This window comes from Trichomycterus rosablanca, chromosome 10, assembly GCF_030014385.1.
Source record: "Trichomycterus rosablanca isolate fTriRos1 chromosome 10, fTriRos1.hap1, whole genome shotgun sequence".
Lineage (NCBI taxonomy): Eukaryota > Metazoa > Chordata > Actinopteri > Siluriformes > Trichomycteridae > Trichomycterus > Trichomycterus rosablanca.
Window position 1 is genome coordinate 24,053,146 of NC_085997.1, and position 26,556 is coordinate 24,079,701.

General features: G+C 39.9%; 1 protein-coding gene across 1 annotated transcript in view; it reads right to left on the reverse strand.

The window, feature by feature from the left end:
• Positions 1–25,810, reverse strand: part of ankfn1 (ankyrin repeat and fibronectin type III domain containing 1) — a 91,390-nt gene extending 65,580 nt beyond the window's left edge. The window contains exons 1-3 of the mRNA XM_063003939.1: positions 25,766–25,810; positions 20,038–20,230; positions 17,488–17,698 (exon numbers count right to left, since the gene is read on the reverse strand). Of these exons, the coding sequence (XP_062860009.1) occupies positions 17,488–17,698; positions 20,038–20,214 (388 nt within the window). The 5' untranslated portion in view covers positions 20,215–20,230; positions 25,766–25,810. The remainder of the gene's footprint in view (positions 1–17,487; positions 17,699–20,037; positions 20,231–25,765) is intronic.
• Positions 25,811–26,556: the final 746 nt, after the last annotated feature.

Genomic DNA, 26,556 nt, shown 5'->3' on the forward strand with positions numbered 1-26,556 from the left:
TGATGTTATCACTGTTGTCTAAGTAGTGCATCCAGATAATCTGCCTTATGAGTTCGAAGTCTTATCAGAATCCTCTAACTAGGCAGCTACCTAGGTAGGCAGCAAGGCAGCTCACTAGGTTTTCAGACAGTCCCATTGTCTCAAAGTAACTGTACAGAATCAATGACCAAAACAAAACTAATAAAAGAAACCCTGTTAAGCAAGCTGGGGGCAACAGTGGCAAGGAAAAACTCCCTTAGCATTACAAGAAAGACACCTTAAGAGGACTCAGAATCAACAGGGACCCATCCTCCTTGGGTGGCCTGGAGGATAAGTAAAATAAAACTAGAAGAATTAAACAAACCACACTTACACAAAATAAAATCTTTTTTTTAAACAAAAGTTATAACAAATAAAAAGCATAAGGACTTTGATCAGAGTTCATCATCTTTCAGTGTGTAGTAAAGTCTAACAGTGTGTTCTGGCCATTGTGAGTGCATACACGGCGGATTCCCATCACATCCAGCAGGACAGCATTGCACTCTTCAGGACTGAAGATCTTCAGTTACACAGACTTAGCTCTGCAACAACCTTCACCTTTATCTTAATAACATTTATTTCATGCACATTTACACAGTTATTCACTCACCCACACTAAGAGTCGTTTTGAGAGGTGCAAAGAAGTCTACGTACCCAGAACAAATTTGCTCGAAAATGGGGGGAAAATTCCATGTATTTTTTGGTGAGTTGGGGAAACTAGCAGGAACTTGAATTTCACTACTCAGGTATTTTCCCAAGGTGGTTTGTTCCCTGTTAATTTAACTTCTTTATACAACTCCACAGGTGATACATAGCAAAAATTGCTATATACTGTATTAAAGTTATGTAGCAGTATTGACTTATGTTATGACTGGTAATTTCAGGGTTACAATGCAAATATTAATCTTAATTTATATTGCATGTTCATAAAAAAAACAACTTAACTGCTTTGTTAATACAGATCCAGCAAAACACTACATAAGAAGTTTTAAAAATTATAGTATACTTAGGCCAGTAGATTTATTAATTAGGATTTAAAGAAAGTTATTGAGCTTGCATTTCTAATGTTTAAAGGCTCTATTTAAAAATTTAGGGGCAATAAAATAAATAATTCACCACTTTAGCTCTAAATCCAGGGATTAAGATAAATTCTGCAACAGCTAGCTAAAGGCCTTAAGACGGATGGATGGATGGATGGATGGATGGATGGATGGATGGATGGATGGATGGATGGATGGATGGATGGATGGATGGATGGATGGATGGATGGATGGATGGATGGATGGATGGATGGATAGATAGATAGATAGATAGATAGATAGATAGATAGATAGATAGATAGATAGATAGATACTTTATTGATCATTTGCAGGAAATTTCTTTAAATTAAATTTAAATTAAAGACAGTCAAGGGTTGTAGTGATTTTAAACATCAGTAAGATAAGCAAGAGCTAAAACCTTTAATTAAAAGATGGCCTATGTCAAATTAAAAAGACTGGTATAATAATATTTTATTTATTTATAAGCATTTTAATGTCATGTTTTACACACTGTGGTTATGTACATGACAGAAACGGTAGTCACTTGTTACACAAGATTCATCAGTTCACAAGTTCAATGTCAAACACAGTCATGGACAATTTTGTATCTTCAATTCACCTCACTTGCATGTCTTTGGACTGTGGGAGGAAACTGGAGCTCCCGAAGTAAACCCTTGCAGACACGGGGAGAACATGCAAACTCCCCACAGAAAGGACCCTGACTGCTCTACCTGTGGATCAAACCCAGGACCTTTTTGCTGTGAGACGAGACACGTCATTGTGAACATTGTGTACATGTACAGAACAATATATTGTAGACCTTTACTGTTGGTACAAGTGTAATTACTAATAACATGGGGCAATTTGGAGTGGCTAATCCACAGTTGTACCAGGAGGAATCATACACTGACAATGGGAAAACCTGCACAACTTTTACCAGAAATGAACTGAAGATGATATTTAAACTCAGGTTGCCTAACCCTGATGCTGTTAGCATCCACTATTCATAATAATGGATGATGATGATTTAAAACATATGTTACATGCAGTGTAAACTAAGATAAACCTTCCACATTCACTATTTTCTCTATTGTTCTGTAATTACTGGGATAAAACACTTAATTTAATATGAAAAGACTAAATTATTAAATTAAGAAGTCACTGAAGAATTGTGGTTTGTGGGTTTTAAAAGAAGAAATACAACTGATGTAAGCTGTCAAAATTTAAACAGTGACTGTACACTGTCTTAGCTAAGAGAACTATGTAGTTGTAACACGTCACTCAAAGAGGAAAAGCAACACTTTTGGAGATCAGGGTTCTTACTTATCTTAACAATCTGTCGGGAGTTCTAGACTAAATTGAACTTTGAGTATTGTGTCATTACAAATTGCTTATTTTCTCACTTATTTATACATCCACATAATCAGTAATTACCTTTAATTAATCAATCTATTATAGCAAAATATTAAAGTAAAATAAAAAATAGTAAAATAAAAAATAGTAAAAAGCAGACGACTTTTCAATTTCTAATATAACTGCTGTGATTAATTAATGAATTGAATCGTTCATCAAGACATATCAGGTAACATACACTGATCAGCCATAACATTAAAACCACCTTGTTTCTACACTCACTGTCCATTTTATCAGCTCCACTTCTCTACATATTTTTTAGCCTGCTTTCACCCTGTTCTACAATGGTCAGAAACCCTACAGAGCAGGTATTATTTGGGGTGTGTCATTCTCAGCACTGCAGTGACACTGACATGGTGGTAGTATGTTAATGTGTGTTGTGCTGGTATTAGTGGATCAGACACAGCAGTGCTGCTGGAGTTTTTAAATACTGTGTCCACTCACTGTCCACTCTATTAGACACTCCTACCTAGTTGGTTCACATTGTAGATGTAAAGTCAGAGACGATGGCTCATCTATTGCTGCTGTTTGAGTTGGTCATCTTGTAGACCTTCATCAGTGGTCACAGGACGCTGCCCACAGGGCGCTGCCCACAGGGCGCTGTTGGCTGGATATTTTTGGTTGGTGGGCTATTCTCAGTCCAGCAGTGACAGTGAGGTGTTTAAAAACTCCAGCAGCGCTGCTGTGTCTTATCCACTCATAACAGCACAACACACACTAACACACCACCACCATGTCAGTGTCACTGCAGTGCTGAGAATGATCCACCACCTAAATAATATCTGATCTGTGGTCATGACCATTGAAGAACAGGGTGAAAGCAGACTAATAAAGTATGTAGAGAAATAGATGGACTGCAGTCAGTAACTGTAGAACTACAAAGTGCTTCTATATGGTAAGTGGAGCTGATAAAATGGACAGTGAGTGTAGAAACAAGGTGGTTTTAATGTTATGGCTGATGGTGTAAGTGCATATATTAAACTTATATAGCATTATTGACTTTAATTTACGTTATGACTGGTGATTTCAACACTAATATTAATCTTAATTTATATTGCATGTTCATAAAAAAATAAACTATTACAAGTATACATAGGCCAGCAGGTTTTTAATTGGGATTTAAAGAGCGCCATTGAGCTTGCATTTTTAATGTTTTTTTAGGCTCTATTTAAAAGTTTAGGGGCAATACAAATAAATAATTCACCACTTCAGCTCTAAAACATGGTCTATGTAAAATTAAGGTTGGGGTAATTTGATAACATTGTGTACATGTACAGAATATAACAATATATTTGCACAAAAAACAGTCTTATATCAGGTAACAGATACATGTGCACTTATTCAACATGGCATAAGTGCAGAGAAATATTCATAACCATACTGTTTGGAACATACTCATGTCAGTTTCAGGTTTCTAATGTCTGGTTCCTCTGGCAAAATCAAATACATGAATTAGTCTCACTGTATCAGCTAAGACAGCTATGTAGTTGTATCACTTCACTCAAACAACACTTTGTAGATCTGGCTAGGAAATGTCAGGGTTCTTGTTCTTTTTTTTTAACAATCTGTCAGGAGTTACAGACTACACTGGAAAAGTACCTCCTAATCCGAATTATGAAGTGTGTGTCTGATGGGTCAGACATGTTAGCTGTTTTTTTTTAATTAGCTAGGTTTATTTATTTAGTTTGACCTTTATTTTCAGAGCAGCTCACATAAAAAGTCTACTATTTAATTGGGCTTCATTTTGCATAAAATGCAACCAAAAAATCTACTTACAAAGAAAAGGCAACTGTAAATATACTGATCAGCCATAACATTAAAACCACCTCCTTGTTTCTACACTCACTGTCCATTTCATCAGCTCCACTTACCATATAGGAGCACTTTGTAGTTCTATAATTACTGACAGTAGTCCATCTGTTTCTCTACATGCTTTGTTAGCCCCTTTTCATGCTGTTCTTTAATTGTCAGGACCACTACAGAGCAGGTATTATTTAGGTGGTGGATCATTCTCAGTGCTGCAGTGACACTGACATGGTGGTGGTGTGTTAGTGTGTGTTGTGCTGGTATGAGTGGACAAGACACAGCACCGCTGCTGGAGTTTTTAAACACCTCACTGTCACTGCTAGACTGAGAATAGTCCACCAACCAAAAATAACCAGCCAACATCGCCCTGTGCGCAGCATCCTGTGACCACTGATGAAGGTCTACAAGATGACCAACTCAAACAGCAGCAATAGATGAGTGATCGTCTCTGACTTTACATCTACAAGGTGGACCAACAAGGTGGGAGTGTCTAATAGAGTGGCCAGTGAGTGGACACGGTATTTTAAAAACTCCAACAGCGCTGCTGTGTCTGATTCACTCATACCAGCACAACACACACTAACACACCACCACCATGTAATTGTCACTGCAGTGCTGAGAATCATCCACCACCTAAATGATATCTGCTCTGTGGTGGTCCTGATTATTGAAGAACAGGGTGAAAGCAGGTTCAAAATACATGTAGAGAAACAGATAGACTACATTCAGTAATTGTAGAACTACAAAGTGCTTCTAAAGTAGAAGTGCTTGGTCTACAAGATGACCAACTCAAACAGCAGCAATAGATGAGTGATCGTCTCTGACTTTGCATCTACAAGGTGGACCAACAAGGTGGGAGTGTCTAATAGAGTGGCCAGTGAGTGGACATGGTATTTTAAAAACTCCAACAGCGCTGCTGTGTCTGATTCACTCATACCAGCACAACACACACTAACACACCACCACCATGTAATTGTCACTGCAGTGCTGAGAATCATCCACCACCTAAATGATATCTGCTCTGTGGTGGTCCTGATTATTGAAGAACAGGGTGAAAGCAGGTTCAAAATACATGTAGAGAAACAGATAGACTACATTCAGTAATTGTAGAACTACAAAGTGCTTCTAAATGAAAAGTGGAGCTGATAAAATGGACAGTGAGTGTAGAAACAAGGAGGTGGTTTTAATGTTATGGCTGATCAGTGTATAACTTGTGGCCAACTTGCGGTGGGGGGGAGGGTGTCAGCCTAGCCTTTGGTACAACTATTATCTGTAATGAAACTCTACCCGGCATACCTAACATCAAAACCTTTCAAACCATTTCAAACAAGTAAAGAAAAGCTGCAAGACAGTCTTGAGTGCAAGTCTTGCCACCACAATAACACTTTGGGACTACAAACATTTACTGCTTCCAAGGGTATATAGGTCAAAACAGCTTTTGCGAAAAGTTGAACAATACAACAACACAAGGACCAATACAGTATGCAGAAAATAGTTTTCAAGTACACACTCTCCATTGTGTACGAGTCTCTATTCTCTGTTGTGTACGGGTATTTATATGAAGAATATACTGGACCTGGTGTTTTGGCCACTTATTCCTAGCCACTTCATTCTGGTCATAATTAGGATGGTTACGGAGCCACCTGAAAACCATGAGTGCAAAGACAGTCGTTGCCTAGTGAGCAGAGCTTTGGGTTATTAATCGGAAGGTTGTCGGTTCAAATTCAGGATCTGCTGTGCAGCCACTGTTTGCTCCAGGGGCATCTTACAATGGCTGACCCTGTGCACTGACCACAGCTTCTTTTTTTTTTCTCCCCTTTTTCTCCCACTTTAGCGCATCCAATTTCTGCCCGTCAATCATCCTCTCACTAATGCTGGTCCCTGCTCCGACACGTGCACAGCAATCGAACATCTTATCACCTACACTTGACGAGTGTAGTGCAGTACAGCGCTGTGTACGGAGAGCCACACCCTCTACCGCACTCCTTTCCCATCTCCGTTGCAGGCGCCACCAACCAGTCCGCAGAGGTCGTAATCGCACTAGTCTGAAAGAGAGTCCCCATCCGGCTTAATCCCGCCCCTATCTGAACAACAGGCCGCTCTGTTCATGTGGCCGCTCAGCCTCAGCCGGCAGGCAGAGCCGATATTTGATACGATGTATTCGAGATCTCAGCTCTGGTGAACAGCGTGTGTTTTTACCGCTGCGCCACCTGAGCTTCTTAACAAGCTGGGATATGCGGAAAAAGAATTCCATTGTGCTGTACATTGTGCTGAGACCCGGAAGACCCAGAAGAACCCAAAGAGCTGAAGATTCGAACCCGAAAAATGTTTTAACCTGTTAACATGTCAGTAAAACACATTTAAACTACAGTATTTAAGTCAGAGATAATGTTCTAAATGCAGCAAAGCAATTAGTTCTCCATTATGTCACATACACAGTATAATGCTGCTGCTTGTCATCGATGGTGTCGCTCAGGTTGTATATTAAGTTAAACTCACTTGGGGGGCGGTGATCTAAAAATGAACGCACTTGATGGCAGGCTGGAACACACAACACTGTGTTTGGCCGTATAGATTTGTCATGGTAAAATTAATGCAGCCTGGCAAACGCTCCTCACAGACTGAATACTACTGCATGGTCTTTCAGAGTCTTAGTCATAGAGCATGACTGCAAAATAAACAAATAAATACATGGCTAAAGAAACCCTCTTTCACGACGGCTGTTCTGCTTGGCTCAAACCCCTTGAGACGAGAGCCCTCCAGAAGAAATGATAAAGTAAGTGTTGTCTCTGTTCGCTGAAAGAGAGGTGGTGGAGGATGGGGGGGCAATAAAACCGACCGGCCCTACTTGGGGGTCCATGGCACAGAGAAAAAAAGAAGCAATATCTGAAGGCTTGAGGTGCAATTTCCTGTTCTATAAAGATCGACATCTGGTCGCTATGTGTTTTAATTGAACAAACTATAAATTCAAGGGGCAAGTATGGCAACAGTGGCCTGACATACACATTTGGCATTGGCGGCAATTAAGAATCGGGCTAAATATAGATATTACGGGTACTCAGTAATGCAAACAGTAAACAGTAAGGCGTCGGACTGATTGATTTACTTGGCTCTTCTGGCCTGACATAAATATAATGCAGAAATCCCAGAAGGGGAAAATATAGCCATGTTTATTTTCTGGTTGTTTACAAGGATCAGATTGTACCACAGTAAAATGTTTTAAAACTGAACTGCCACCAGGGTACAATAAATCACTTAGCATAATTGCCCCATGTTACATGCATCACTGGAAAATTGAAACCATTAAATGACAAACCTTGTTAAGTTTTTTAGAAGAATGTTGTACGATGTCCCCCCTGCGCCACCCTGACAGCTAGACTGCAGCACAGAGCGCTCTGTCTGCGCTCAGACAGCGTTTGCTTTTTTAATGCACCTACTGATTCAGACACTCAGTTCTTGTGGGTTTTTTCCCCCCTCGGAGATCATGGAAGGTAAGAAACACCTGTTCAGCTTAAGCCAACTGCTTGCAGAGATGAATATGCTATTGATTAGTCCGGTGGCAGTGGGGTGCAGAACAGAACTGCAATTGCTGTCTGTACACAATGTTCTGTTTACTGCTCTCAGCATTCAGCAGACACGCTGAGCTTTATTAAATGTCCCTTTTAAATGATTTCTACAATAACGTATTATGCAACATAATAGTCCAACTTCAATCAGACTGTCTCATACAGAATCCTTTTATTCTGGAATACATTCTTTGAACATGTGTTTATAGTTTTTGTTTGGTTACCCTGGTACCCTGGTCCGTATTAAACGAGAAAATTAGACTTTGTGAAATGTCAGCCATTCCATGACAGCTGTCATAAGCGCTCACAAACCTGACATAATAACACAAATTAAATGATGGTTGTCATGACCATTCAGTTTCTGATTAATGAGCTAAATAAGCTTAATTAAGACAACAGAGTTTGATTAATATAACCTAATATTTTATAAGCAGTGGACAATGTACACAGGGTTCTTCTTGAATATGGTCATTATGAAACCCAGCACCACTCATAAACATGGTCAAACTTGAACCTAAGGCTATATACACTGATCAGCCATAATATTAAAACCACCTCCTTGTTTCTACACTCACTGTACATTTTATCAGCTCCACTTACCATATAGAAGCACTTTGTAGTTATATAATTACTGACTGTAGTCCATCTGTCTCTACATACCTTTTAAGTATTATTTAGGTGGTGGATGATTTTCAGCACTGCAGTGAAAATGACATGGTGGTGGTGTGTTAGTGTGTGTTGTGCTGGTATGAGTGGATCAGACACAGCAGCACTGCTGGAGTTTTTATTGGATAATTACTGCATGGGTGATTATGTTTCAGCTGGCAACAAGTTATTTACTCTAACTGATGCAGTGAGTAGCTTCTCATGTGTTAAACAACCATGTCAAAAGACACACCCTGTGGTCATGGAAAAGATGTTAATCTGTTTCAGAAGGGTCAAATTATTGGCATGCATCAAGCAGAGAAAACATCTAGGGAGATTGCTGAAACTACTAAAACCGGGTTAAGAACTGTCCAACGCATTATTAAAAAGTGGAAGGACAGTGGGGAAACATCATCTTCGAGGAATGAATGTGGTCGGAAAAAAATCTTGAATGATCGTGATCGGTGATCACTAAAACGTTTGGTGAAATCAAATGGTAGAAAAACTACAGTAGAACTCAGGGATATGTTTAATAGTGAAAGTAAGAGCATTTCCACACGCACAATGCAAAGGGAACTCAAGGGATTGGGACTAAACAGCTGTGTAACCTTAAGAAAACCACTTGTCAGTGAAGCTAACCGGCTTCAATTAGCTAGGAAGCATAAAGATTGGACTCTGGAGCAATGGGAGAAGGTCATGTGGTCTGATGAGTCAAGATTTACCCTGTTCCAGAGTGGTGGGCGCATCAGGGTAAGAAGAGAGGCGGCTAAAGTAATGCAACCATCATGCCTAGTGCCTACCGTACAAGCCTGTGGGGGCAGTGCTATGATCTGGGGTTGCTGCAGTTAGTCAGGTCTAGGTTCAGCAACATTATGTGCCCAAAGAATGAGGTCAGCTGACTACCTGAATATACTGAACGACCAGGTTATTACATCAATGGATTTTTTCTTCTCTGATGGCACGGGCATATTCCAAGATGACAATGCCAGGATTCATCGGGCTCAAATTGTGAAAGAGTGGTTCAGGGAGCATGAGACATCATGTTCACACATTGATTGGCCACCACAATGTCCAGACCTGAACCCCATTGAGAATCTTTGGGATGTGCTGGAGAAGACTTTGCGCAATTTATGCAACTCTGGACAGAAATAAATGTTGTGACATTGCAGAAGCTTGTGGAAATTATGCCACAGCGAATGTGTGCCGTAATCAAAGCTAAAGGCGGTCCAACGAAATATTAGAGTGTGTGACCTTTTTTTTTGGCCAGGCAGTGTAAGTATAGTATATATCAGTGGCGATTTCTCTAAGACTGCAAGGGAAGCTCAGCTTCCCCTAAAATGTAAAACATTTAATGGTCAAATATGTACAGTTGTGTTAACATTTCATTGACTACAAATGCGTTAGAACATGTTCATCTCGAAGACGAGTTCGTTCAGAATCAGCTACTTATCACAAATCGACTGACTTGATTTTGTTAACTTCTCATACGTTCCCGTGGCGTCAATGCATTTGCCCGTAGAAGCTGAGCGTCTATTCACTTCAATGGGACTGCATGGAGCGTTTTTTTTCATTGCTTCGAAACTCGCCGGTCATTGGATAAATTTCACAATTTTGTCCCGCCCCCGGACGCTGGAGGATGATTGGAGGATCATTCGAAAGGCTGAATCCTGTTTTGATTGACAGCTATTTTGAGATCTACACCATCACTGGGAGCTTCAGTCCCATCACGGATTTTGCGAGTGAAGTCGAAAGACATACGGCATCCCATTTCAGGCCATTTTCTTGAAAAGGAACAGAGGGCAGAATTAATGTATAAATAAATTGACAAATTTTATGATGTAAGCCGACAATGAGCTTCCCCTCTTTGAAAGACCAGCAGCCGCCACTATATATACAGTGTATCACAAAAGTGAGTACACCCCTCACATTTCTGCAAATATTTGATTATATCTTTTCATGGGACAACACTATAGACATGAAACTTGGATATAACTTAGAGTAGTCAGTGTACAACTTGTATAGCAGTGTAGATTTACTGTCTTCTGAAAATAACTCAACACACAGCCATTAATGTCTAAATAGCTGGCAACATAAGTGAGTACACCCCACAGTGAACATGTCCAAATTGTGCCCAAATGTGTCGTTGTCCCTCCCTGGTGTCATGTGTCAAGGTCCCAGGTGTAAATGGGGAGCAGGGCTGTTAAATTTGGTGTTTTGGGTACAATTCTCTCATACTGGCCACTGGATATTCAACATGGAACCTCATGGCAAAGAACTCTCTGAGGATGTGAGAAATAGAATTGTTGCTCTCCACAAAGATGGCCTGGGCTATAAGAAGATTGCTAACACCCTGAAACTGAGCTACAGCATGGTGGCCAAGGTCATACAGCGGTTTTCCAGGACAGGTTCCACTCGGAACAGGCTTCGCCAGGGTCGACCAAAGAAGTTGAGTCCACGTGTTCGGCGTCATATCCAGAGGTTGGCTTTAAAAAATAGACACATGAGTGCTGCCAGCATTGCTGCAGAGGTTGAAGACGTGGAAGGTCAGCCTGTCAGTGCTCAGACCATACGCCGCACACTGCATCAACTCGGTCTGCATGGTCGTCATCCCAGAAGGAAGCTGACGCACAAGAAAGCCCGCAAACAGTTTGCTGAAGACAAGCAGTCCAAGAACATGGATTACTGGAATGCCCTGTGGTCTGACGAGACCAAGATAAACTTGTTTGGCTCAGATGGTGTCCAGCATGTGTGGCGGCGCCCTGGTGAGAAGTACTAAGACAACTGTATCTTGCCTACAGTCAAGCATGGTGGTGGTAGCATCATGGTCTTGGGCTGCATGAGTGTTGCTGGCACTGGGGAGCTGCAGTTCATTGAGGGAAACATGAATTCCAACATGTACTGTGACATTCTGAAACAGAGCATGATCCCCTCCCTTCGAAAACTGGGCCTCATGGCAGTTTTCCAACAGGATAATGACCCCAAAAACAACCTCCAAGATGACAACTGCCTTGCTGAGGAAGCTGAAGGTAAAGGTGATGGACTAAACCCAATTGAGCACCTGTGGCGCATCCTCAAGTGGAAGGTGGAGGAGTTCAAGGTGTCTAACATCCACCAGCTCCGTGATGTCATCATGGAGGAGTGGAAGAGGATTCCAGTAGCAACCTGTGCAGCTCTGGTGAATTCCATGCCCAGGAGGGTTAAGGCAGTGCTGGATAATAATGGTGGTCACACAAAATATTGACACTTTGGGCACAATTTGGACATGTTCACTGTGGGGTGTACTCACTTATGTTGCCAGCCATTTAGACATTAATGGCTGTGTGTTGAGTTATTTTCAGAAGACAGTAAATCTACACTGCTATACAAGTTGTACACTGACTACTCTAAGTTATATCCAAGTTTCATGTCTATAGTGTTGTCCCATGAAAAGATATAATCAAATATTTGCAGAAATGTGAGGGGTGTACTCACTTTTGTGATACACTGTATATGAGAGAGAGAGATAGATATACAGATAGATAGAGTTGCCAAATGTTAGTGATGTATTTATTAAATAATATCTAACAATATAAATAACAACGTGAGTAAGAAAGTGTGAAATATAATAAATGACAAATTAACAATAGAAGCAAAGAAAAAGCCACACATATGGTGTATTTTGTCAGAACAATGCACCACCCTGAGCTTAATGCACTTGCCAAGGTTGTGTATACCTCAAGGTATTCACACCAACTGGAAACACAGCAAGATGTGATCAAATGGCTTAAACATTACAAACAACAACAGAAATTCATTGGTACCAAAGACGCTACTCTCTTGGCTGTTGCATCGTATGACATCAGTCTCTGTACCGGGTTTGTTTAGATGCCTTTGGTTCATATTGTGACCATAATTAGTTTAAAAAACAGACTGAGACACACCTACTTGGGCAGGCTCGGTTCGTTTATTAGGTGCACACCACTTACTGTAACAAACCACACTAACAGAGCAATAGCACCAGGGTTCGTTCAAATCAAATCAAAGATATTAACACAACCTTAATTACAGCTCTAGACGTCCAGCAAAATGCATCTATTTATAGCAACAATTATTTATACTTTAATAATATAACATACTTAGCAGTGAGTAGTAACATTCATCCAAAACTGGGTGCACAGGTCCAGAGACTACCAGAAAACATTTGGCACAAGGCGAAAACACCCTCAGAACAGGCCGTCAATTCATTTTCGGATATCACATATTCTACCTACATGAGAATCTACTCAGTCATACCTAGGATTTACTAGCCAAAATATCTATTGCATGTTTTTAGAAGGTCATAGAAAAATCATAGTAGCCAGAGAAAACTCATGCAGAGAATAAACCAAACTTTCCACACAGTAACTAGAGGAAAGATCTTACCTAGGTCATTGTGACACTGGAGCTGTACAGCACTTACACTGCTAGCTGTACCACCATGCCACCTTTATTCAACTGATGTCAAAACTCTGGATTTGTTTCGATTAAGGAACTTATTTCTTTTTTATTTTATATTTTTTGTTTATGCATTTTCTCCCCCCTTTCCTCCCTTTTAGCGTGTCCAATTGCCCGATTGCGTCATGCTTCCTCTCCACCAATGCCGATCCCTGCTCTGATTGATGAGAACGAAGCTAACCCACGCCCCCTCCGACACGTGGGCAGTATGCCGTATGCATTTTATCACCTACACTTTAACGAGTGCAGTGCAGCTCAGCATTGTGTACGGAGAGACACACCCTGAGAGCACTCTTTTCTCATCTCTGTGCAGGCGCCATCAATCAGCCAGCAGAGGTCGTAATTGCACCAGTCATGGGAGACAGACCCCATCCCGTCCCGCCCATATCTGAACAACAGGCCAATCGTTGTTCACGTGGCGCCTTTAGCCTAGTCGGCAGGCAGAGCTGAGATTCGATACAATGTATTCGAGATCCCAGCTCTGGTTCCAGGGTGTGTTTTTACCGCTGCGCTGTGAGGTTATGATCAGAACTGTTAAGAGCATCTTGTGTTTCATCATACAGCCTCAGTTTTGGCAGAGTGCTTTACATCAATATAATGCTTAAATTTCTTTCCAGTTCAAGGTTTTAGGCAGACTGAAGCAGAGATCTATAATTCATGTACCATATTTATTTTCCTATAACAATTCTTAAGAATTGTTAGCCTCTTCTCAATTTTAATTTAATTTGATTGCAGTAAAGAAGATTGCCTTTATTTGTAATATACAGTAGACCCTTGAGCTACGAAGCGTTTACCTTACGAACATTTTGGGTTACGAGCGATCTTTTTCAATTTAACGTACAACAAATTTCGGATTACGAACCGAAATTCGTGACACCGTCCGACCGTCTCTCTCTCTCTCTCTCTCTCTCTCTCTCTCTCTCTCTCTCTCTCTCTCTCTCTCTCTCTCTATATATATATATATATATATATATATATATATATATATATATATATATATATATATATATATATATATATATATATATATATACTGTATATACAGTGAGCGAACATTCGGACGGTGTTTTATTTTCAGTGTTTTCTTTATATTTTGTAAAATTCAATATTAAAATGTCCCAAAAGAATGCGCAGAAAAACTGTCTATATTTAAAAAAGATAAAGTGTCTATCTGTAAAATCAGTAGCTGTCACTGTGTATCAGACAGAAGGGACAGTGAGTAAAAGAGAGGAAGGAATTCGTAAAGTATTCTTTCTTTCGTGCAATTACACCTACAAAACACCACACTATTGAAATAAAGAAGGAAATCATATGAGTTATTGTTGTTTCTGGTAGATACATTTCATAAAAAAAAGAAGGACATTTATTATGGTGTATGGTAGAGCACACGTACTGTACTGAAATGTTTTTTTTTATGTACAGTACAGTACTACTGTGTATTGTTGTTTATTATTGTTTATTACAGGAATGTCTATTCTATAATTTAAGATTAAATGGAAAATATACTTGTATTTATAACAAAAAAGACAATTTAAGACATTAAAAACGTTAGGTAAGGGGGTGGTTTGGGAGGTCTGGCACAGATTAATTCTATTTGCATTATTTCTTATGGGGAAAATAGGTGTAACTAACGAATATTTTAACTTAAGAACAGCCCTTCGGAACCAATTAAATTCGTAAGTCAAGGGTCTACTGTATACAGTTACACAAGTACAGTACAGTAAAATTATTTTTCTGCATATACCAGCTTGTTTGGTGGCTGGTGTCAGAGCGCAGAGTCAGTCATTGTACGACACCCCTGGAGCAGACAGGCTTTTTTTATTATTTCACATCACACTTTTTTACTCAAGTCATTATTTATTTAGGTACTATTATTTTTAAGTACAGTGCTTCACTAACATTTGGCTACTCCACCCAACTCTGTATATACATTTATGAAGGCAAGTGTTTCCAAATAAATCAATTAGCCATGCACCTTAAATTTTAAAGGTCCAGTGACCAAGCCTTAGGTTCAAGTTTTACCATGTTTATGAGTGGTGCTGGGTTTCATAATGACCATATTTAAGAAGAACCCTGTGTACATTGTCCACTGCTCATATAATATTAGGTGTATATATATTATTAATTTAATAAAGAAAAGACTTAAGATTGTTTTTACTTAAGCTTATTAGTCAGAATATGAACAGTCACGACAACCATCATTTGATTTGTCGTATTATGACAGATTTGTGAGCGCTTATGACAGCTGTCATGGAAAGGTTGACTTATTTCAGTGTTGAGCTGCTTACTGCACAATCCTCTAAAGTAAAGTGTCAGAAAAACATTACACCGCCTCCCTCTATGTGCCCCTGTTTTCACTGCAAACGACTTGTCAAATTAGTGAGGTCTGCTTTTAGTCTCAACATTAAAACAACAGTTTGACACAAGAAAAATCCCCAAGTGATGATGAATTACTGCAATAAAATTTCAATCTCTCAATGTTCCAGGGGTCTTGTACATAGCAGAACTCACTTTTGCCATCTGAGTAGCTTAGATATGCCAAGCCTGTTTTTCTCTGAGGCAATAATTTGGCCTTTAACTGAAAAATACAACTAAAATATTAAGTAGAAAAATAAAAGCAAATAAATTAATAAATAAATAAAATATTATTATATTATATAATATATATGTATTATTATTATTATGAAGTATTGTGTTAATTTTATCCAAGAAATAATAATAATAACAAACACACTTAACCTAAACTAGCAACATACAAATAGTTAATTTCAGCTGTAAGAACTTTGTAATTGGTCACAATGAACAACACATTACGACTAAACTAAAATTACAGATGTCTACCTATGGGGACTCTGGTAGCCTAGTGTGTAGAGCTTTGGGCTATCATTCGGAAGATTGCAGCCACTGTTGGGTCCTTGAGCAAGGCCCTTAACCCTGCCTGCTTCCAAACAAGCTGGGACACGCAGAATGAATAATTTCACTGTACTGTACACCTGTATACAGTATTTATATATGACAAATAACGGCATTCTTCTATGGGGCTATAATTTGTCATGAGTTTGCTCCTCTTAAAACTAACTACAGGAACCTTGTACAGATGCATTAAGCTGGAGTTTTTATCAATAAACATTAAAACAGTCAACAAATCAAGTATGCAGTGCAAAGTCTCTTGAGCAAAACCCTTAATCCTCTGTTAAAACTTTGGAAAAAGCATCTGCTAAATGCCACAAATGTCAACATCAAAACTCACAGCAGAAGAACAAAGAACAATTTGTGAAGGACATAAATAACCACAATGGTCAGTGCAAACATCTTGCAGATTTGTTAGCCTGCTTTGCTTAATTGCATTTACCTGGTAACAATATGAAAAATGCTGGACAGAATGGTGTTGTTGAAACAATTCAAATCAAAATTGATGTAAATTGTGTTGCTTAAGCTAAATAGATGTAAACAAAAACTTCATTCCAATTGTGATATTGATGAGTTTTTTTCCCCCTCTTTCAGCTGCTCCTGTATGAAGGGGATCACCAGTCATTCTGGTCCACATACCTGATCTGGCACAGTTTTACCCTGGCTGCCCTTCCTGATACAACACTCATATTTTTATCAGGGCTTGGGACCGGCACTAACAAGTGCATCTCCTAATGTTGTTCAGCCACCTCTTAACCACCCCTCACTACTTTAGACATAGCTATGGGTATAGATATCCAAAAAGGCAAAAGCACTGCCGAGATTCAAACTCCAGATCTCTAGGCAAAACGTGTTGGTCTCTTAGCATGACTTGACAGATTAAGACAGAAATTTAAGTAATAATCTCAAGCATTTACCATTTATTTGTAAATTTCTATTTTTTGTATTCTTGAAAGCTGCTGTAACACTACAAATTTCCCCCTGTGGGATAATAAAAGGCTATCTTATCTTATCTTATCTTTATATCAAGCAACTGCAAAACATATTATGAAATAAAGATCTAAAGCAATTTGCTAAATATCTGGGCTGCTGGAGTAAATGCATATATAAAAAAAAAAAAAAAGTGCTTGGGTGGTGTAGCTGTCTAATACGCTAGTCCAACAATGCAGAGAGCTCAAACGTTTGTGTTGAAATCTCAGTGGTGCTATTAGTCCAGCCAGTGATCTAGCAGGCACATTTGGCCATGTCAGAAATGCTTCTGCTGTGTGGTCAGGGCACCTGTACAATTGGTGGATGATTTACAAAGGGCATAGCGTGACTCTCTAAACGTGATATGGCTCTGCTGCTGGTAGGTGAAAAGAAGTGACATTATTATTTACAGTGCTTGACTAACATTTGGCTAGGGTTTTAGCAAAGGTTTCCAAGTAAATCATTTAACCAGGCAACTTCAATTTTGAAGGTCCAGTGGCCAAACCTTAGGTTCAAGTTTTGGCATGTTTATGAGTGATGCTGGGTTTTATAATGACCATATTATTAAGGACCCTGTGTACATTGAGTGCAAATGTGCACTGTGGCCATTTAGTTTTGAAGCTTGTCAGACACGCTGTAATACTCACAGTGTGGACTCTCCTTGGCCCCTGCTTTGAGCAGCAGCTTGGCGATGGGCACATTGTTGGTCATGATGGAGATGTCAAGCGGGGTAAGACCCTCGCTATTGGGCGTGTTGAGATCCAGCTCCTCTGCTGTGTACTGGAACAGCAGGATTTGCACAGCATCCAGGTCCTGCTGCTCCACTGCTTCAAAAAGAGCCTCGCTGTTCTGCACATTCTGTAGGAAGACCGGAAACGTGCTTAGCATATCTAATATTTGTCCTGTCAGTACTGTTTAAATCCAGACCTTGAATCTGGTCTAAGATTTATAAGAACAGAAAATGAGTAGAAAACTTTACTGTCTATAACTTAAATCAAAACCATTTACATATTTGTTTTTCTTTGTATTTGCTTTCTTTAAGAGGCTCATCCTAGTCGGTGTTGTGGTGCCTCCTACGCACCCAGACATACTGAGCACAAGGCAGAAACACACCTGCAGGGAACTTAACACTCACCCATTTACTCACGTACAATTTAAAGCAGCCAATTCACTTTCAAAAGCAAAGGTGAGGATCAAACCCAAATTCTTAGGATCCTACTTTACCAGATGCACTACTGCTTCACCCTGCTTGCTAAATTAAATATCATAAACTCAGGGATGAATAGTAAACACACTAATTATTTATTCATTGTCTGTTTTACCACTGCTTTATCAGGGTCAAGGTTGTGGTGGGTCTGATTCGTTAGGCAACAGGCAGGAAACACCCCAGACAGGTCACCAGTGTGTCACAGGGCAGACACACACCCAGAGCATTTTTAGTAGTCCCAACTGGCCTTACTGCATGTCTTTGGACTTAGGAGAAAAGACCCTGGCTGTCGGCAGGGGAATTAATTCCAGACCCTTCTTGCTGTGAGGTGACTACCCACTGCGTCACCGTGCCACCCATAAACCTTACTAACTGAGTAAACATTAGGTGTCTTACATTAAGAGAAAACAATTAACACAGTGTGTGAGGATACATTTATCACTATTTAATTTATTACACTTCATGGCCAAAAGTTTGTGCAAACCAGAACACAACAACCAAAACGGACGGTCAATAATGAGCCGTTCCTTCTCACCCAACATAAACCTGAGTTTGGAAATGCTCTATGGGCTCAAACAGTCATAGACTCTCTGAGATTTGGAATGGGATGTCAACTTCATGGTGAGATGTCCACATACTTTGGTCCTATTGTGTACCACACAGTGATGTCATTGTCCAGGTATCTTTGGGTTTTTTTCTTAAATACTTCAAGGTATCATGTTGGATTATACAGAAATAATGTTTAAAAGCTACAATACACAGCAAAGCCTAAATTAATAGTTGAATGTAAACCTGGAACGTCCTGCGACGGTATTAAATACAAAAATTCTCATCTGTGTTTTGACGAAACTTTGACATCTTGGACATTTTGACTTACAGATTGCTAACTAAATTGCTGTAGGATTGCTAGTGCAACAGACTTTTCTGTGGTGTAGTGTGCTGACTATGTTTGATGTACGCGTTTATGTATTGAGTGCATTTTGTTTATAAATCAATGAAAAGGTTTGCTTCGCTGGCTCCCAGGTGGTACAGCAGGATATTCCGCTAGCACACCAGCACCGAGATTCTGAACTCCTCGGTTCGAAACTCGGCACTGCCACTGGTCGGCGGGGTGCCATCTAGCAGGCATAATTGGCAGTACCTGCAGCAGACACGTTTATGCTCGGGCGGGTTTATGCTCTATGTGGATCGGGTCTTCAAACGCTGTGTAAGGACCCTGAATGGCAGATAGAGAGGCGCCTGTGGAGAGTGCATATGTGAAAAAGGGTTCCGCAAAGGGCTGCGCACAGGTCGGAGGCCGCATGAGCAGCAATATACCCACCTCGACTGCAATCAGGGATCCCCCAGCAGTGAAAGACAAATTGACTACGCTTAATTGGGGAGAAAATGGGAGAAAATGCATAAATAAAATAGGAAAGATTTGCTTCTCTATACACATGATCATCTCTATGTAGTCTGTGCTTCACCTCAAAATAACAAGCAAGTAAAGTATTATGCTCCCGATAGTTTGTTTATGTACAGTTTATTTCTTACTTTATTTAACTCAGCAAACTTTAAAGATGCTCGGTTACACTAGGACGCCTCAAAGTGCAAATTAACCAGTACACGTAATGCACAAATGGTACGTGAATCACTAAACACACCATTTAAATTTTGAAGTTTCACAGCAAATTGGATATTACATGGGGAAAAAGCTCATTTTAACAGCCATGAATTAGGTGGGGCCTTAATCATAAACTAATATTAATTGAAGAACAACATGCATCTGCCACTTGCTCTGGCAGGCTGAAGACAATCATTCAAATGTTAGAAAAGCCCATTTCTGATGAATTTCTGGAGATATTTTTAATATATAAATAATTTACCATGTACTTTTGCTTAGCTACACCGGGTTAGAAACCAATTTCTGAATAAAGCAAGAAAATACGCAGTGTAAAACCCACAAGTCATGATAAGCCTATTCAATCCAAAAATGTCATTGGTGGCTCACCGAGACTTTACGGATGCGATCTGAACGGCCAAAGAAGTAGGCATCCTCGAACGAAGAGTGGCTTCCCTTGAGCTTTTCAGAGAGGTTGCGATAAAGGCGCTTGGCTGCGTTAGGGGAGGCAGGAGCAGCCCCCTTCTTACTCTGGGTCAGCTGAAGATTCTGCATCTGCTGGGTCATATTAACACAAAAGCTCCTGCAGGGGAAAAAAATAAACAGTATTACAGAAAAATATAAATTAATTTAAAAAAACAAATGATCAGGGACCTCACTGAAACACTGGCACTTAAATATGTCTTTAACTTTTCTTGAATTATTTTACATGTTTCACATCTGACTTATGTCTTATGCCATGCTTGACTGGGGGGGGGGCATAGTTGCTATGCCATCACAGTTTATTTTCATTCTTGGCCTAATGCAACCCAGACATACTCCTGTATAAATCCGATCCTCTTCTTGTTTCACATTATAGTATATGCTTCATTAATAGGATTGTAATAACAACACAAATACATTATACTTAATGTTGCTACACATGAAAATAAAACAGACTATAAAATCTAAACTGATTGCATAAACAAATCTGTGTGAACAATTTACATTTTATATTATTTAGCAGACACAATACAACTGACAAACACAATCCAAGCAATTAGCAGTTAAAAGGTTCTGATCACTAGTCCAGTACCCCAACCACTAAGCTACCTGTGCCTTTTTAAAATGAAATGTTATGGAGTTATGACTGCTTAAATATGCAAGAACATGATTAAGATAAAAATAAAATGGCATCTTTAATGTGTTCTATTTAAAAATGTTGTTAATATAAGCAGATGAGGGCATGGAATCAGTAACATTTTATGAGAAACTTTTAATAATTGGTGCATTTTACCCTGCAGAATTTGAAGTTGTTTACGCAACATTATTAAAGTTAATAATGCCATCCAACCATAGTAAGAGCCTTTATTTCCAAATGGGGAAAGTATTGGCAAGACCATCCAGGTAGTCACAAAACGTTCCTAACAAACATCCAAGGAACTGCAGGGCTTGTTTGCTTCAGATAAGGTCAGCATTTATATTTCCACCATTAGAAAAAGAGAGGGCAAAAATGATATTCAATAGTGAGTTGCAGGGCTAAAACCAAAAACTAACCAAGATAAAATGATGACCTGTTCTGTGGATTGATGAGTCAAACGCAAAATTCTTCAGCAAGTGGGTCCCATGAAGTCTGGTGTAAACACATAGTGGTGGTAGTGTGATTGTCCGGAGATGCCTTAATGCCATGGGCCAGGGCACCTTGCCATAAGTAAGAGAACCTTAAAGTGACAACTATCCAAAGCACACTAACATTCTAAAATAGATCTTCCTATATCCATCACTCCATCTAACTCCATCACTTGGGTGAAAAAGCAGGTCTCTGAAGGGAAAGTGTACATGCACTTTTAAACTACACTACATGTGTACATTTTATTTTCATAGAAAATGTATGCCTGCTATTTTCCCACCAACTCTTTTCCCTCTGAGGCTCCATACAGATTGCCAGGCTCATCATTTTGCTCATTGATTTGGGCTATTTCTGAACTGCTGATACTTGATGTTTTCATCCATATTTCTAAAGACATGATGTTACATACAGTATATAGAGACACTAGGTGGTTTTCTTTCACGTATAGCACTTTACTGCATTGTGCATGGGGAAATCACCACAAACAAATGCACGCATATTATGTAATGGATTTTTACATTTAAAATGCAAATAATTTTTTTATATAAAAAAGCTCAATTTCCACACCCGCACATCTGCATTGGAAAAAACACACTCAGTGATCTATGGAGTACTGCTTTAATATGTCTAAATTTGTCACCATTTGCAGAAACTTACATATTAATATTTATTTATTTATAAAGATTTTAATGTCATGTTTTACACACTTTGGTTACATTTATGACATGACAGGTAATTTCTGGTTACACAAGATTCATCAGTTCTAGTCTTTAATGTCAAACACAGTCATGGACAATTTGGTATCTTCAATGCACCTCACTTGCATGTCTTTGGACTGTGGGAGAAAAACCGAAGCTCCCGGAGGAAACCCACACAGGGGAGAACATGCAAACTCCACACAGAAAGGACCCAGACCGCTCCACCTGGGAATCGAAAAACCAGGACCTTCTTGCTGTCACCCCCCAGTTATCAATACAACTTCAAATACTAAAGAGACAAGCAGTACAGGTTTAGACAGTGTCATAGCATCACTATCCTAACTGCCAACAATTATGGCTTGTGTTAAATGCTAAATGTATTTTGAATATTTCACTTTTATGCATTTTTTAATGCACCACTAAGAATACAAAGGGTGTGTATTCAGTATTTAGCCACTATGACTTCACCATGACTTCACTCATCACTCTTTCCTCCACAGTTTCCTTCGGGATCAGTAAAGTGTTATCTTATCTTATCTTTCAAACCCTTTTTAATTGCTAAGGGTACATTGGTTCCATCTGTGATGTGCCCACTTTCTGGTTACACCAGAGCTTCCACAGGCTTGAGCATGAGTATTCTGGAACTGATGTATACCGCAGTACCTAACAATCCACAGAATCCTTGTTCATTCTCTGCTTCATCGTTTGTGCATTCTCTTTTGCTGATGCTGGTGTCAAGAAGTTATGGCTGTCCTGTTCTGACATGCATGGTCATTTTTGCTGGCTGATAGCCACCTGGTGACACTGGTCATACATTTGTAATTATTATGCCAATAATAATTAATTATTGTTTAAAAACACTATAGAAAGACTATAGGTAATTTGCATATTTATCCCTCTACAGTGCATATCTGATATCTGATCAGTTGGACAGCACTGCATCAAGGACAGTCATTTATCAACAGCTGAAATAACCACATGGGCAAGGGATTACTTCAGCAAACCTTTTTTTTATTTTACCATTACATTAACAAATGCCACTTAGTGACAGTGGTCATTAACACATTGGTCATTAATTTTCTTTTTTGTTTGTGCTTTTTTTTGTTTTTATGTTTAAGAATAATATGTTACTGTGGATGTAAGGCATTTGGGAATTGAAATCAGGACCTTCTCACTGTGAATTGACAGTGCTACCCACCATCCCACCCTTTTATATATGTATATATATACGTATATACATAAAAACATAATGCAATGAACTGATGTAATGTGTGTGAGTGTATGTATGTATGTGTATATGTATGTATGTTGTACATGTATATGTATATATACAGTGTATCACGAAAGTGAGTACACCCCTCACATTTCTGCAAATATTTCATTATATATTTTCATGGGACAACACTATAGACATGAAACTTGGATATAACTTAGAGTAGTCAGTGTACAGCTTGTATAGCAGTGTAGATTTACTGTCTTCTGAAAACAACTCAACACACAGCCATTAATGTCTAAATAGCTGGCAACATAAGTGAGTACACCCCACAGTGAACATGTCCAAATTGTGCCCAAATGTGTCGTTGTCCCTCCCTGGTGTCATGTGTCAAGGTCCCAGGTGTAAATGGGGAGCAGGGCTGTTAAATTTGGTGTTTTGGGTACAATTCTCTCATACTGGCCACTGGATATTCAACATGGCACCTCATGGCAAAGAACTCTCTGAGGATGTGAGAAATAGAATTGTTGCTCTCCACAAAGATGGCCTGGGCTATAAGAAGATTGCTAACACCCTGAAACTGAGCTACAGCATGGTGCCCAAGGTCATACAGCGGTTTTCCAGGACAGGTTCCACTCGGAACAGGCTTCGCCAGGGTCGACCAAAGAAGTTGAGTCCCCGTGTTCGGCGTCATATCCAGAGGTTGGCTTTAAAAAATAGACACATGAGTGCTGCCAGCATTGCTACAGAGGTTGAAGACGTGGGAGGTCAGCCTGTCAGTGCTCAGACCATACGCCGCACACTGCATCAACTCGGTCTGCATGGTCGTCATCCCAGAAGGAAGCAGACGCACAAGAAAGCCAGCAAACAGTTTGCTGAAGACAAGCAGTCCAAGAACATGGATTACTGGAATGCCCTGTGGTCTGACGAGACCAAGATAAACTTGTTTGGCTCAGATGGTGTCCAGCATGTGTGGCGGCGCCCTGGTGAGAAGTACCAAGACAACTGTATCTTGCCTACAGTCAAGCATGGTGGTGGTAGCATCATGGTCTTGGGCTGCATGAGTGTTGCTGGCACTGGGGAGCTGCAGTTCATTGAGGGAAACATGAATTCCAACATGTACTGTGACATTCTGAAACAGAGCATGATCCCCTCCCTTCGAAAACTGGGCCTCATTGCAGTTTTCCAACAGGATAATGACCCCAAACACAACCTCCAAGATGACAACTGCCTTGCTGAGGAAGCTGAAGGTAAAGGTGATGGACTAAACCCAATTGAGCACCTGTGGCGCATCCTCAAGTGGAAGGTGGATGAGTTCAAGGTGTCTAACATCCACCAGCTCCGTGATGTCATCATGGAGGAGTGGAAGAGGATTCCAGTAGCAACCTGTGCAGCTCTGGTGAATTCCATGCCCAGGAGGGTTAAGGCAGTGATAATAATGGTGGTCACACAAAATATTGACACTGGGCACAATTTGGACATGTTCACTGTGGGGTGTACTCACTTATGTTGCCAGCCATTTAGACATTAATGGCTGTGTGTTGAGTTATTTTCAGAAGACAGTAAATCTACACTGCTATACAAGTTGTACACTGACTACTCTAAGTTATATCCAAGGTTCATGTCTATAGTGTCGTCCCATGAAAAGATATAATAAAATATTTGCAGAAATGTGAGGGGTGTACTCACTTTTGTGATACACTGTATGTATGTGTGTGTATATATATGTGTGTGTGTGTGTGTGTGTGTGTGTGTGTGTGTGTGTGTGTGTGTGTGTGTAATGCAACTATTTAAAAAAAAAAAAAAAAAAAAAAAGACAAATTCATTCAAACTCTCATCTTTAGTAACCATTATATCCTGGTAAGAGTCACAGTGGTCCAACAAAGCCTATCCCAGTAACAGTAAACATAAAGCTAGACTGGACACAAGTTCACAGCAAAGGCATTACATGAATTCTCATTCTTAAAAACATTCTAGTGGAACACATTAGCTCTATATCAGCTCTACATACTGTCTGTGTGGAGTTGATGTATTCTCACCTAATTCCTGTAGGTGTAAATTAAGTGGTGTAGAAGGCCTTGTAAATGTTGGAGTTGGCTATATAAGAGATGGACTACTTGGTGCGGCTGACCTGGCTGCACTTTGTTAGATAAAGTCAAATAAGAAATTGAAGCTAAAGGATATAAAGAAATAAAAAGCAAAATAAATAAATAATTAAAGGAAAAGCCATCAATGGACAGACAAGAAAATAAAAATCACAGATTCATTGATTTCTAACACAGATCTCTAGATTTCATTGTTTTTCATTGCTTACACCAAGTTTTACCCACGCATGACTGATAACATGCACAACAGAGCACAGGAGCACACCTTCTGACACCAGCATTTGATCTGATGAATACCTTCAGAGTTCCTCTCTCATCTTTTCACCCTCTGGCACTTAGTTATGCATACAATTCAAACACATTCATAAAAAAAAAGCAAAGAAATGTGTGTCAGAGGATATGTGTTCTCACCTGGATATGATAAGGTCAGTTAAAAAAAGTGTGATGGGAAATGTGTGGGAAGAGGGGGGTTGAGGGGCTAAACGGTACTCACCTGTCAAGGCTCTGCGAGGTCCCTGGAGACGTTCCAAAGAAGAGAAGTGGCCGAAAGTCACTAATCAGAGCAGCATTGTTCTGCCTTTGGTTGAGTCTCTGTGCCAGGCAGGAGAGATTGCTCTCGGATCTGACGAGAGAGCACAGGAAGAAGCTCGGGTCAGTTCCTCAGACTGTCAGGTTTTAAAAAGGGGCGAGCCGCTCTGAGAGCCTTGTTCCTCGTAGACGACAGTAGCGCGCTCCTATCTATGCGCATCTCGCCACGCAGCTGGCTGGCTAATGCGCAGAGACAGGAGCGTGGAGACGAGGGATGGAGAGGGGAGGGAGAGAGTGAGAGATAGAAACGAAGAGAAAAATAGAGAAAATGAGGGGGGAATGGGGGGAAGGGAGGAGAGGGGCATTCTGTCAGCACTAGGTTGAGCAACGTGGAGACAACAAAAGCACACAGGCATTTACAGCAAGGTCCTTCTGAGCATGCTCCCACCATGCAGTGGTAAGAGTGGGGGAAGAGCAACCTGTTGTTCTTTATAGCATCACTTCTGCTCTCTTCAGTGCTGCTAAACGCCAGAAACAACCATTAGCCGTCATGGCGTGACTGAAAACAATAAAATTCAACTGCAGTGATTAAAGGATAAAAAAGTGACGTACGAGAAGAGTATGCAAGTATTCAGATTCTGTATCTCAAACACAAAAAGTGTTAGTTTTTAATTAAAATTCAGAATACAGTTAGTTTTTTACCCCATGTTTAGTAAATGCATAGTGACAAAACAAATAGTGTGGGTGCTGCACAGC